At 33.9% G+C, this 14,303-nt stretch overlaps 1 protein-coding gene across 6 annotated transcripts in view; it reads left to right on the top strand.

Moving 5' to 3' along the window:
- LOC149410089 (clotting factor G beta subunit-like) overlaps positions 1-14,303 on the top strand; it is a 56,033-nt gene that overhangs the window by 31,697 nt on the left and 10,033 nt on the right. For 5 of the 6 annotated variants that reach the window (XM_089648646.1, XM_089648648.1, XM_089648641.1 and 2 more), the window contains 2 exons: positions 12,950-13,153; positions 13,694-13,861. In XM_089648646.1, the coding sequence (XP_089504772.1) occupies positions 12,950-13,153; positions 13,694-13,861 (372 nt within the window). The remainder of the gene's footprint in view (positions 1-12,949; positions 13,154-13,693; positions 13,862-14,303) is intronic. The other variant, XM_089648644.1, reaches the window with a different exon arrangement.

The raw sequence follows: 14,303 nt of genomic DNA, 5'->3' as shown, positions 1-14,303 counted from the left end.
GAGAAATGGAAATCAATTTATTACGCCAATCTTTAAAACAACTCAAATGCAAAAACATTATATTTGCCAAGCCATAAAAAACTACAATAATCTCCCTTCCGTATTCGCTGTATTACGAACCAACAAGAACAAATAAATAAAATCAAACTTTTTTTCCAAAAAAATTTAAAATAAAAAAATATACACGGTGTCCGGAAACTCGTAGTACAAGCGGGAAACTGGAGAATCTACATCACATTTGGAGTCGATTTTGTAGTATATATTTTTTTTTATTTGAGCTTTCGTTATCGAGTAAATCGTGTTTGAAGTTGATTTTTTTTTTTTTTTTTTTTTTAAATATCACAGAATATCAAGAATTTTACAAACTGATGAGAAATGGAAATCAATTTATTACGCCAATCTTTAAAACAACTCAAATGCAAAAACATTATATTTGCCAAGCCATAAAAAACTACAATAATCTCCCTTCCGTATTCGCTGTATTACGAACCAACAAGAACAAATAAATAAAATCAAACTTTTTTTCCAAAAAAATTTATAGTAAAAAATATACACGGTGTCCGGAAACTCGTAGTACAAGCGGGAAACTGGAGAATCTACACCACATGGGGAACCCAAAAAAACATAAAGTTTTTTGATTTAAGCATTTTCAAAAAAAAAAAAAAAACCAAAAAAAATATTTTTCGGCTATTTTAGGGTTAAAGTTTTTTCTGGTGTTTAGGGTTGAATAACAGATGTTTTAACCCTGCAGAGCAGAAATATTTTATGATTACACCGGGTTAAATGAAGGGTGATTTCAAAATAATCCTTCAAATCCGAGTTTCTTCATTTGTTTTACTTTCAAATAGTTTTAATTAGTTGGGTACTTTGATCTTCAGTAATAATTTATAAGAATTTGATTAAAAAAAAAAAAAAAATCAACTTCAAACACGATTTACTCGATAACGAAAGCTCAAATAAAAAAAAAAATACTACAAAATCGACTCCAAATGTGATGTAGATTCACCAGTTTCCCGCTTGTACTACGAGTTTCCGGACACCCTGTATATTTATAGTAAAAAAATTATTATATTAAAAAATTTATAGTCAAAAAAATATATATAGCTAACATTTAAGAATCTAAGTAAGAATCGTGGCTCCCTTATCAGGCACAAGAGCTCCTCTTTTCTGATAAAATATACATGACCATTGACCAATTATGAACCTAAATATTATATTTTGCTAAATATGTATGTATTCAGGTAACCCATATGATCTATATTAAAATAATAATAAAAAAATCTTTATACAGTAAGCGCCCTATGGGAATTGGAACTCGCTTTTCCAGTCCGCGCCTGGATCATTTGATCGAATGAAACAGATTTGGAGGTGTAAACCTTTTTAAATAACCAGAATGGCCTAATTAGCATGATGCGACTATGAAATAAATAGAAAAGAACATACGAGTCGATAAAGGTTATAATAGCATATTTTTAACATGATTAATGGGAAAATACAGTTATAAATAGTTCGGATTTAAAAAAATGGGGACAGTTTTTTGACAATTTTCGGGGAGTAAGTTGCAGGGTAAACCGTCGCGATATTTTAAACAAAAATTGCTCAAATTAATTTTAACAGTTTTTGACAATTTTTGGGGAGTTAGTTGCAGAGTAAGTGCGTCGCGAGATTTTAAACAAAAGTGCTCAAATTAATTTAAACAGTTTTGGAAAGTATCGGCAGTTTTAAGAAGCGAGTTCGCAGAGTAAATACGTCGCGGTATTTTAAATAATTAAATTCAGACTTGGGAGAGTTGGAACTCAGTGCTAGATACCTCAAGATAAAAATCTCAAATCAAAGTAGTAAAGTGGTCTGCTTAAATTTAAAAAGTTTTAGCAGTTTCGCGGAGTTTTGATCAGAACGTGTAATTACGACGCGTGTTTTCGAGAATTGTTGTTTAGTAAAAGACAGTCCCGCAGGTTTTTTTTTGATTTTTGATAAAGTCACGGGTTAAGAATAAAATTATAATTAAAAATAGTAAACCCTAAAAAGCCTTTCTTGAATAAAATAAAACGCATATGTCATGATTTTAAAAAAGTCACGGGCTAAGAATAAAATTTGAAATTTGCAGAGTAAATACGTCGCGGTATTTTAAATAATTAAATTCAGACTTGGAAGTATTTATGGATTCCTTTGAAAACAAACTTTTCGAATGTGGACTTTCCCTTTTAGCTAATGTATTTATTTGGTATAGATATGTTGATGACATTTTTGTAATTTGGACAGGTAGCAACAGACAATTAGACAATTTTCTCACTTTTATTAATAACATTCACCAAAATATAAAATTTACACTGGAACATAACGATAGTAACAATTTAAATTTTAACCAGAATTAGACATAAACATCAGTTTAGATAATATTAAGTGTGTTTTTAAAATCTATAGAAAACCTACACACATTGACTGTGATATACCTTCTACTTCACTTCATCCTTTGTCCCATAAACTCGCCTCCTTCAATTCAATCGAGCACATTAAGAGGAAACACGGGCGCTGAGAAATTTGAACAATAGGTATTTTAAAAATCACTTGCTATTTCATTCTGCTCACCGAGCGCGCTATCGGTATGTACGTACCCACCCAACTAAGAGTGTGTGTGTTCATGTTACGCTCGACTCCCGCCCCTCCCGCATCCCGCCTCCTCCGCCTCCCGCATCACCCGTCTTACATGCTTCGACATGTATCTGGTGTTTTGTTATCTGGGACCCAATTTTCATTTCAGCAGACAATTGCTCGCATGCGAGGATCGCGCACGATAAATTATCTACTGTTTCGATAAATGCGTATTTTCGACCGTCGTAGATAATGTAAAACAACCGATATTAATACCAACATAAAAATGTACATTTTTTATTTTTTATTATATGGTAACCCGTGTATTTAACTCCATAGATTTGATACATTTTTCTATATACATCTGTTTACGACTGTCAATTTTCAATTCACTTTGTTGTTCGTTGAAGAAGTAGTAATTTGACCCAACAGGATGTTGGTAAGATCCTGTGCCAAAAAAATTCTCATCAAAATCTGATAAAAAACAATGTTTTATTATCATATCACTGATTTGAGTACAAAAAATGATTTGTTTGCATATAACGGGGATCATTAATCGTTTTTACCTTCGTTTTAACATCTACAGACTTGATTCTATACGGTTCTTTCATCAAAGGCGACAATAGATCGATTAATTTGAGCACCAATTGTTTAGATAGTCGAAATTTTTTCAACAGTTCATTACTCAGACTAAATGCATCATTTCTTGGTGGCCTTTCAGTTAAATATTCGGCCTGTTCCATGTCTTCGGTCGCTTGTATGTGCGTCAAATCTTCAAAACTTACCATTTTTATAATAATTAAAAAAAATACGACACACGCAAACCGTACAAGTAACACTTTTTGACAGTTGAACTACTACTAAAACCGATAGTCCAATTATCTACTGCTTTGTAATAGATACTTATCTATTAGAAATTCCAAAATACGCTTTCTATCGAAAATTAGTAGATAATTACTCGATGATAGAAAAACCATAGACAACGTAGATAATTATCGCATGCGAACAGTTGTCTACTGAAATGAAAATTGGGTCCCTGGTTATCTTTCCAACTTATTTCTCCGTTACTGATTTTGTCTCGGCGTATAATCGGCGTATAATGGTTCGGTTTGCCACATATTACATATTATATTGATTATTCGCTACGACACATTGGTTTTTATTTAAGATTAGTATTAACCCACAGGCCTTGGTCCTGTTTTTTTTTTTTTTTTTTAAATTTTTTTTTTATTTATTTATTTCAAGCCTATTAAGGCTTTTACATACATATATATAAAAAATAGTTTTGTCGAAAGGTCAAAATATTTCCGCTTTGCAATAAAATCCAAATAAATGGAATATTTCTGAACGCATCCGAAAACTATAAACTGTTTTTGAAAGGTGATGAAATACGCTTTAAAATTCTACAATTCGAAATAAACTAATTTAGAAAAAAAATAATGAAACATAAAATGTTTTAAAAATAACTCACCTTACGTTTTTTCTAATTAAAATTACTGATATAAAAACACGAACATATTTTGTAAGGCAATTGAATGTAAATGGTATTTATTGTATTGTGTGGATTATATGTTTGAATTGACATGTTTCAAAATAAAAATGTTTGAAAACAGACATGTGTATTAAAAATGTCTGCAAAAGCCTCACGGGCGTGAAATAAGATATAAACATACATAAATAAATAAACCTTGTCGCAAACTTTTTTGTCGTTTCATGTAATATTTTTAATTAAAAAAATCCCGGTTTTATTACTTTTTTTTTCAAATGCGATCGGAAACTTTGTTTTTATAAAGGTTTACCTATGTTTTAATTATTTTCTGGTTAACTTTTAGATTTGAATTTAAAGCTTGATGTTTCCTCTTTCTAACAAAGTTAAGATTATTTTTTATAACGATGGTAATAAGGAAGACATAACGATTTCTATGAGATCTGTATGAGTTGTTCAAAAAAGCAAACAAATTAGCCAAAGGGGTTAATATGCAAGTACTACACAATTCGAGTCTCGGTTCGCAAATGAATACGCTGCATAAGATTTTGTGTGGAGATGGACTCCACACACCATAAAAAATGTTCATCATACTATTGCAAGTCGGAGAAGTATACTAATGATCCTAATTTAGGGCCAAAGCAATAATAATTTGTGGGCAATTGAAAGGCGTAAGAGGTTAACAGCATCTAACTTTGGAAAAAATATGTAAGCTGCGGCCAAAAACTTCAGTAGCGAGAGTATTAAACTCGTTGCATACCAAGAAATTTACCGGCGAGAGAAAGATCTAAACCATAAATTGTTTTAATTTCATTATCTCTTTGTAAAACATTTAAAATTTTGTACAATAAAACCGTTAACAAACAAAAAATCTCATTTAATCACTGAATCTCATTTGAAACATTTTTTAATTAATTAATTGTGAAAAAAGACCAATTAATCAAATAAAATTTATTTGCGCACGCCGGGTTCGAACTCGCGAATTTCGGATTGGGAGTCGCGTCTTACCACTCGACCACGCCGGAACGAATCTTATTATTGTGTAATTATTCTTATTTTGTATAGGTCTTGGCGAGGGATGCCTTTGCCCACATAATGCGTGGCTGGCCAGATCAGGAGAGACTGGTTGAGGGAGACCTTTTGATCACTCCAGCCTGCCTCTCAAACCATCGCCTTGCACCACAATGGTAGGGATGGAATACGCTATATCTACTTATAGATAATATAGCTTAGTGTTCTCAAAGGGAGAGAGGATATACGGCCGACCCCGAGGGAAAAAAAATCCCCTCAGGGCCTACGTCATCCTTGGGGATACTGTGTGGAGGGTATTTTGAGGAAAGAAAGTAAAGGAAGTCCTGGGAAGGAAAAATGCATCAGGGGTGGGTAGGAATCTGGGTGTCAATGTCTTCATGAATGACCATCATATGAATCCATACCTCCCACTGCTGTGCAAGGCGATGTTCCGGAATAGTCCGGCTGGAGAGATCAAAAAGTCTCCCTCCAATAAATGGTTCCCGGGTGGCGGTACCCATGAGCACCTCCCAAATTGAAAATTATTATAGTACTTGACGTATACAAATTGAATTTGGTCCAATTTTAGTAAGATCGGCAAGTATGGTATACTCGAAATAAGTCACTAAACCAAAAAAAAAACTAATAAAATATATCAATAACTCGGGAAAAGACAACACTAGTGCACCGACACAATTCGATATACTACGCTACATCACTTTGCTGTATATTTATTTGTCGAAATAGAAGTTAAATAAATTAAATAACAATATACATTATAGGTTATTGAAGAATTATAATATTATGCTAGTTAACCAAAAGTTATTTTTAAAAAAATTATCCATTTGAGTGTTTTGTATCCATTAATATGGATATTGCCAATGCAATACGGAACGAAATCAACTCGGAGTTGGTCTGGCCGTAACGGATGTTTTTTTTACAGATATTATTTTACGTAAACATATGAAATTAAAGTAAGAATATCGGAATACTTCACCAAACAAACACAAAAGTGACCAAACGGAAAAAATAATAAAAAAACATCGATTACTCGGGACAACACATCACTAGAATATCGAATATCGATTTATGACTACGTGACATCACTTCGCACAAATACATACGTATTTATCTAAACCATGTACCCCGACCCTTACCTCACGAATACTGAGCGAAAGGGACACATGCAGCTCGGGCTTCAAATACCTAAATGAAATCTTCAAAATCAAGGTTTCGTATTCCCCATTTTTCTCCTCCAAAAGTTAACCGATTTTCAATTTTTTTTACCAACTACATAAGAAGAAACTATTCTATGTCGGACCGTTTTGCTTTTTTTCAAAATATATTGTCTAGTTTGTAGACTGAACGTCTTTTGACTGCGTTTAAATCAGGCAATTTTATTGATTTTCGGAAGGTCATAACTTCTATGAGAAGCAATTAATCAAAAAAAAACAAAACGTACCGACACGCAAGTTGCCGATATCTATTTTACGTTAAAAAAATATTTGCTCTAGGTTTAAAATCCAAAAAGATAAATGGGGACTACGTTTGTATGGAAAAATCAATGCCCGGTTACGTCTTAATGTCCCTTTAAATATTGAGAATTTCAATAATGAAATTAACATTATAAAACAAATAGCTCTAAACAACGGATATAAACCTAACATAATTAACCGTTTAGTTAATAAGAAACAAACCAAAATATTTTCTAAAAAGTACATTTATAGTGGAGATAATAACAATCAATCTAGTAAAAATCTAATATATAAAAAACTTCTTTATACAGGCGACTTATCCTTAAAAATATCCCGCATGTTACCAATTAATATTTCGACAGCTTTTTACACTAATTCTAAAAGAAAAAAAAAAACTTAATTAATAACAAGGATGTTTCAAATAAATTAGATAAAAATGGGATATAAACTTTAGAGTATAATGATTGTAACTCACAGTATGTAGGTATGACTACTAGAAATTTCAAAACCAGAATTAGGGAACACGAACTATGTTTAAAAAATAATAATTTCTCCGAGTTCACTAATCATTTGATAGAGACAGGCCATAGCTTCAACCGAGATAAAACTAAGTTTAAACATTCTAACATTAATACATATTTTAATTTGTGCGCATTAGAAACATTAGAAATCAACACAAAAATTAATTCAAGCATTATAGTTAATAAAATAATAGCACCTTGCAAATCACCTCTATTGACAATGTTCCCTGTTATGTTGACTCCTCCCTCCGTTTCCCTCTCAACCCCCTCCCCCTCCCTCAAATCCCCTCCCACCAAAGAACCAAACTAAATAAAACCCCATATTTCTGCACTTAAAAATTTAGTTTTAAAATAGCTAGTTAATGACACGGACGTGTCGAAACCGGTCGCTAATTAATAAAATTTATAGGTAACAAATGTACATTGTGAATAATAAAACTCATTAAAAACAAAAAAATTTAAGATTTCCTTTTAAAGGTTTTGATAAAGTCTCGGATTATAAGTAGATTAAAATAATATACCTAAAAGTCTTTCTCGAACAAAATAAAACGCAAGTGTTAAGATTTCTTTTTAAAGGTTTTGATGAGGTCTCGGATTATAAATAGATTAATAATTAAAAATAATAAAACCTAAAATTCCTTCTCGAATAAAATAAAACGCAAGTGTTATGATTTCTTTTTAAAGGTTTTGATGAGGTCTCGGATTAGAAATAGATTTATAATTAAAAATAATAAAACCTAAAATTCCTTCTCGAATAAAATAAAACGCAAGTGTTAAGATTTTGATAAAGTCTCGGATTATAAATAAATTTATAATTAAAATAATATACATAAAAGTCTTTCTCAAACAAAATAATACGCAAGTGTTAAGATCTCCTTTTAAGATTTTGATAGAGTCTCGGATTATAAATAAGTTTATTATTGAACATTTAAATACCTAAATGTCTTCTTGAACTATATAGGAACGCGAGTGTTAGGCTCGATCAAAGCTGCGCATTATAAATAAATTGATCAAAACAAAATAATATCCCTGAAGTCTTCTAAAAACATAATAAAATACATAGCTGTTAGATTTCAATAATTGCTAGGTTAGGGAGGGGTGTTGATTTTACAATTATGGGGTTAACTCTATAGGCAATTCAAATATAGATTAGTAGAAAATGGAAAGTTCGAAGTACATTCATTATGGAGGGTAGTGTGGGTAACATAACCAAATTAGGAAAATAAGATTGTAGATATCTCGGATTAAGATATAAAATTTTAGGTTACCACCTCAGGATAAATCCAGTAGTAATTACGGGACGCTCCACCCAAGAGCAATGGTCGTGTGTTTCCCGACAGGATTTTGCTATTAGCGGGTAGGAGCTAGTTAAGTATTTTCATTTCCAATTGAGGTGTTCCAGTTTAACCTAGAACGAGCGATGCTGACATCTGTCGACTAACAATTACCACTAACCCAGTTTAATATGTACATAAAACCAACATGTCAATTTTTCAGGATTCCTCAACAAGTCCGATATTACCTCGGTAGTGTAATTCGCAAACCTTCACCTTATTCCCGAATTTGAACCTCAATTAAACTTCATATTTGGTTTATGTCATCTGACAGTGACGCTGTAACACCGTATCCCACAAATACGGGCCAGTCAGAAGGAATTTTTTTTTCACGCTACTATGTGATAAGGGTTGCCATAGTGGACGGAGCGGACTAACGGGATGTTGAAAACTATTCCCTCTGACGGGACCATGTTGAGTGAGGGGCGTGAGAGGGGAATGAAAAATTGTGACGCCGCCTTGTAATGAACGGGAGCATGGTCCGATATTGGGGCGTCTAGAATGAAGATACCTCGGGATGTCTGAGAAATCCACGTGGAGGGGGCGATGATGTGATATCACGTGAGAATAAGTCCGCAACGCTATTACATTATCCAATGGTGTCGATCTAGAAGCTGATGTAAGCCAACTGGAACGCTCCCTTGGCGGAGTTACAACAGCTTCTTTGAGGTGGAGTGTAGGTCTGACAGCGCGTGGGAGATGAACTTCATCAGACGAAACCTACATGACACACTTTCCGCGTTAGCATCATGATATGGGATGCAATTATCTTCCCCATCTAGAGCCAGTACAGTAGATCTTCTGGAGGTATGGGCGTTGGAGCGATTTCGGAAATGGCATGATGACTTAATTCGTTTTCTCTCGGACGTGAACGGATCCGCATAGGGCAGGGTACCTTTTATGAAATGGGTCGCCAGCTATGGGGGACAGTCCAGACACGTCGGAGTCAATGTTTGATTTCTGATCACCATTTACCGTTATTGTATTGATTAGTGGAGGAGCCAACGTAGTTTGAAAACGATTTCATTCATATAGTTTACCCGTTCTCCTTCCTTCTCTTCTCCCCCTCCTCCTTTTAATTTCTTAATTAAGATTTCCTTTTAATAAGATTAAGTGTCGAGTAACAAAATTAATATATATTAGAACAGATAGAGGCGACCCCGGAGCTGAGATGGCAGGGAATTCCCCGAAACCCGACACTCTATGCATGTCGGTACTATACTATACTAATTTGTGCAATAACGAAACTATTTCATGTCCTCGGATTTATTTAAGGTAGGAAAGATTAAAACATACAAGTGACGACTACTGTATTAGAGTTAAGCGTACTGTAGGGGACGAGAGTAGGTTAAGCGCACGCTTTTATAAGAAAAGTTTTTAAAATGTCAATGGTAAAGAGATCACCTCTAATTTAAACGAAACTGGATTACCACAAACATATGCATTTATAGCTTGTTAATATAGGGGAAGTCCCTTTCATATGAATTTCAAAACCATAAAAGATAACACAACGCTGAAAAAGAGCATTATTGCGAAAATAACTCTTAAGATCTTGTTACTGTATACTCCATACGGGGATCGAAAGGCTTCGCTAGGGTTTCCTTTTAAGGTATGCCTTCTAAAGGGCGCCACCACTAGCTTAGAAAAATCGAAGGACAATGATCAGGATGTTACAAAATTTACAAATCAGACAAAAGAAATAATCATTAATTTTACGTAGGTAGAAAGATAGGATCATCACAAGTTTTGTGAAGGAAACCCGTTTGAGGGTTGGGTAGAAATCCGGGGATCATTGAGTCGAGAAGTGACGAATGTATGAATCTATCCCTCCCACCGCAGTGTAAAGCAATGGGTCGAGAGACTCCTGCTGGAGACGTCAAGTGGTTTCTTTCCACCGGTCTCTCCCGATCCGGCCTGCCACCCAGTTGGTGGGCAGACGCATCGGCCGCCTAGACCTGGGCTTATCATCTTTGGGATGTTGCGTGAATGGTCTTTTTTAATGAAATGAAGGAGAGGTGAAGTTTTAGGTAAGAATGTACATCTCTGCTTAATCACCAAAGGAGTATTTTTATTTATTTATTTATTGTTTAGGAACATTTACAGAGTATTAAAATGAAAAAAAAAAACATTAGATAAGCGCTGCAAAAAACGTATATGTCAACAGTCCACTTAAAAATGTTCACATCATGCACAGTTTAAGTGTCATTATAGACTATGTATTAACAAGAAGTATAAACAGTAAAACGTGAGCAAAGGCAAAAAAAAAGAAAAAAGATATATCAAAAACAAAACATACAGATAAATATATGATCCAAAAAACAAAAGCAACAAAAATAAAACAGAAAACAGATCGAGTAAATAAAAAAAAAACAACAAATATTCACAATCTATTGCTAATTTGCTTTTTAAAATAAGCTAGACTATTTGCATATATATCTATGTAGTTACACTCAATAGAATTGTACAGGCGACACATTCAAGACAATGGATTGAAGTATGCAATATTGTTCTTAAATAATTCTAGATGGAATATATTCTGACTCAACAAACTTAGATTACGTCTATTAGGAACTTTAATAAGAATATTGCTCACACAATGAGTTGTTTTGAATAATTTTGTGTAGATATATTAAGCCAGAAAATTGTCTTCTTTTACCCAGGGTCGTAAAGTTAACGTATTGGAGTCGTTCCTCATAAGACTGCAGTACGGCACTTAGTCCAAGTCTAAATGATAACAATCTTAGAATTTTTTTTTGTACAGATTCAATAGTTTTTTTAATATTTCAAGTAGTGTGGGTTCCAGATAACACTACCATATTCCAATTTGCTTCTGATCAACGAGTGGTACAAGGTTATAATGGATTGGGTATTTTTGAATGGTTTCGATATTCTATGTATAAATCCAATCATTTTCAAGGATTTACTCGTGATATCACTGATATGTAGGTACATCAAACTTAAATTTTGAGTCAAATGTGATTCCTAGATCTTTAATAGTGGTGACTGCATTAAATTGAATATTATTAATGAAATATGCACGATTCTTTCGTCTTCTGTTATGAGTGAAGGTTATAATGTAACATTTATCAATATTTAGAAACATATCATTTTGAGTACACCAGCTATGTAGTGTGTAAAGATCTTCTTGAAGCATAACTTGATCAGAATCAGTGGAAATTTTATGGTAAATCTTGAGATAATCAGCAAATAAAACAAAATCGCAGCGTAACATGGGGCCAAGGTCATTAATAAAGATTAAAAAAAGCAGAGGGCCAAGATTTGACCCCTGAGGTACACCTGAGGTTACAATTATGGGAGGTGACTCATACCCATTTATAAGAATTAGCTGTGTTCTGTTTTCTGTGTTCTGTTTTGTTATACGATCAAGCTTCTGTAGTAGAATAGAATGGTTTACTTTATCAAATGCCTTTTTAAAATCTGTGTAAACGGCATCTACTTTAGTTCTTTCGTTAAAAGCATTGCAAACGTAATCACAAAAGTCAAGAAGATTGGAATTAATAGATCTGTTGGGAACACATCCATGTTGATTAATGCATAATTGTGGTTTAAAGTGTGTGAATATCAAATTATACATTATAGATTCGAAGAATTTTGCAAAACATGATAAAATACTGATTGGTCGATAATTTTTCATAAAAGACTGATCACCAGATTTATGTATTGGAACAATATGTGCATATTTTTCCATTGTAATAAATTAAAAAGGTATCCTAATATTAAAGACGCGTTGGTGCGACATTGTAATAATTATGTTTTCTATAAGAAGGGATTTTATTGAAAGAATAAAATAAAGTAAAGTTAACAATATTTATTAATTAATAATTTAGAAACATGAGACTAAATAATTTTAATAATGGTTATAATAAATTCAAGGCCTTGGGCTAGGTCGAAGATCGCTAGCAACTTAATTGCTAGGAATTTAATTGTAACATTATGAATTACGCAAAAGTGACAAAATACCAGGAGATCAACTAACCTGTAATAAAGTATAGGGCGCCATGCGGAGATGATTAATCTCTACAAAATTTAGTAGTAATTTTAAGAAGACAGTGTTCAGTCAAATTAAAGTGAAACTAACTAACGCGACCGTTTCCGTCCGAGATCCCACGTCCAGTCTTTACAAGATGTCTTCTCCAGCCGCTTGCCCGCTTGTAACTGAAGTTCCCGTTGCCAGCCAAAAACCCATCCTCTTGCGTTCAAGTTTTCTACTTTTAATTTACGACGACATTGCGGCGTTGGCAGCTAGTGTTGGTGTCGCCAGCCAACAGAGATAAACGTAATGGTTCTTTCTTGCTGGCGAGGCAAATAAACTGTTAAAAAGGTTGTGAACCATTTGGGGTGACCTATGGTAGAGATGTTAGTTATCATATTGAATTTCTGAACATTTTCAATAGTAAGACCAATGTCATGGTTATTGAAAGAGATGGTTCAAAATTGCATTGTACTTTATTAGCTGTGAATGGTGAATTCTTTGAAAAGATTATCTATATTGTACTTCTCTTTTTCCAGAAAGTTGCGATTTGAAAATATCCTTTACCGTGAAGTACGTTTGTTACACCTCTTCCTACGCTAAGATAGCATGTCGTTCACCCGTTCCGCATGGCTCCCGCGTCCACTCTAGTTGCAAACCAAGACACGAGCACAGGACTAACCTTGATATTGTGACTTGCCTGGATGGAAAGTTTGACAACAAAAAGCCAATTTGTAAACCAGGTAAATACTTTTCTAACTTTAGTTGCTTGTTTTCTTCTTTTTCGTGATCCCTACTCGAAGGACCAAATCGCGAACCGCCGTCCATTTCAACTCGACTGTTCACTTGAGAATTGCCCTTCTTTCTAGATAACAAACAACCGTCCATGCAAGAAATAAATAATATATGTGTTGCCATCGTGTTGCGTTCATGTTAAACTAAGATTAACAGCACAGATCGTCGCGTCCTACCGATTCTGCTTAGTTATCGATGTTATTGATATGGCCATCGCAAGCCCCCTGATACTTAACGTGCTATATTCTCGTTTAAATGTTTCATATATGGATTATACAGAGAGTTACTGGATAAGACAGAATAGTGACAAAATTGAACAGGTTTGGTTCATAGAGGCTATGTGTGTTGTTTGTTTGGTATTTTGCTTCACTCTTCCGTAAGATTCTGTTTAGAAATTTATTGTGGTTGCTAAATCAACTTTCCTTACTTCAATCAAATGTAGCGTAAAGAGTTCAGGCATCACACGCTCCTCTTGTTTTATTTTTTAGTGTGCGGTCTGGAGAAGTCATTCGCCATCAAGCACATGGTGAACGCTCCCGAAGTCATTCAAAACACGTTCCCCTGGCACGTGGGCATCTACCAGTTTGACTCGGGCACCAGGAAGATGAACCAGATCTGTGGAGGAAGCATCATACACGTTCGCCTCGTCGTAACGGGTAAGACTTAAACTTGCTTCAAAATTATGCTATTTTACCGAGCGAAGAAACCAATTATTTTTTTATTATAAACTAAATGACATTGGCTAATCTACTGTTAAGTCTATTAAGGACCTTGGTGTCACTTTAGATCACAAATTTTCTTTTCGTGATCACTGTTATAAATTGTAAGGTCCTTTTAAATTAAATATCCGTTATTTGAGAACAATTCGAATAATTTTATTCACAATGAATGGACACTTCTTATGCACAACGTGAATACTTTTTACAGGGCGGTTCCTGTGTATCTTTAGGGAAGGTAAAACCTTTGATTGTTTAGTGGCAAGAGAGCGTTTTTAAAGAAACCTTTTACCTTTTATATGAAAAACTGTTATCAAACTACATTGACACAAATTCAACAAGCGGCAATACAGGAATTGTTTTTGCCGACGCGACTAATAAC

This window comes from Hesperophylax consimilis, chromosome 28, assembly GCF_061612785.1.
Source record: "Hesperophylax consimilis isolate HC1 chromosome 28, BYU_Hcon_1.0, whole genome shotgun sequence".
Taxonomy (NCBI): Eukaryota; Metazoa; Arthropoda; class Insecta; order Trichoptera; family Limnephilidae; genus Hesperophylax; species Hesperophylax consimilis.
The sequence above is the reverse complement of the archived record's forward strand: the minus strand, read 5'-3'. Positions and strand labels throughout refer to the sequence as shown.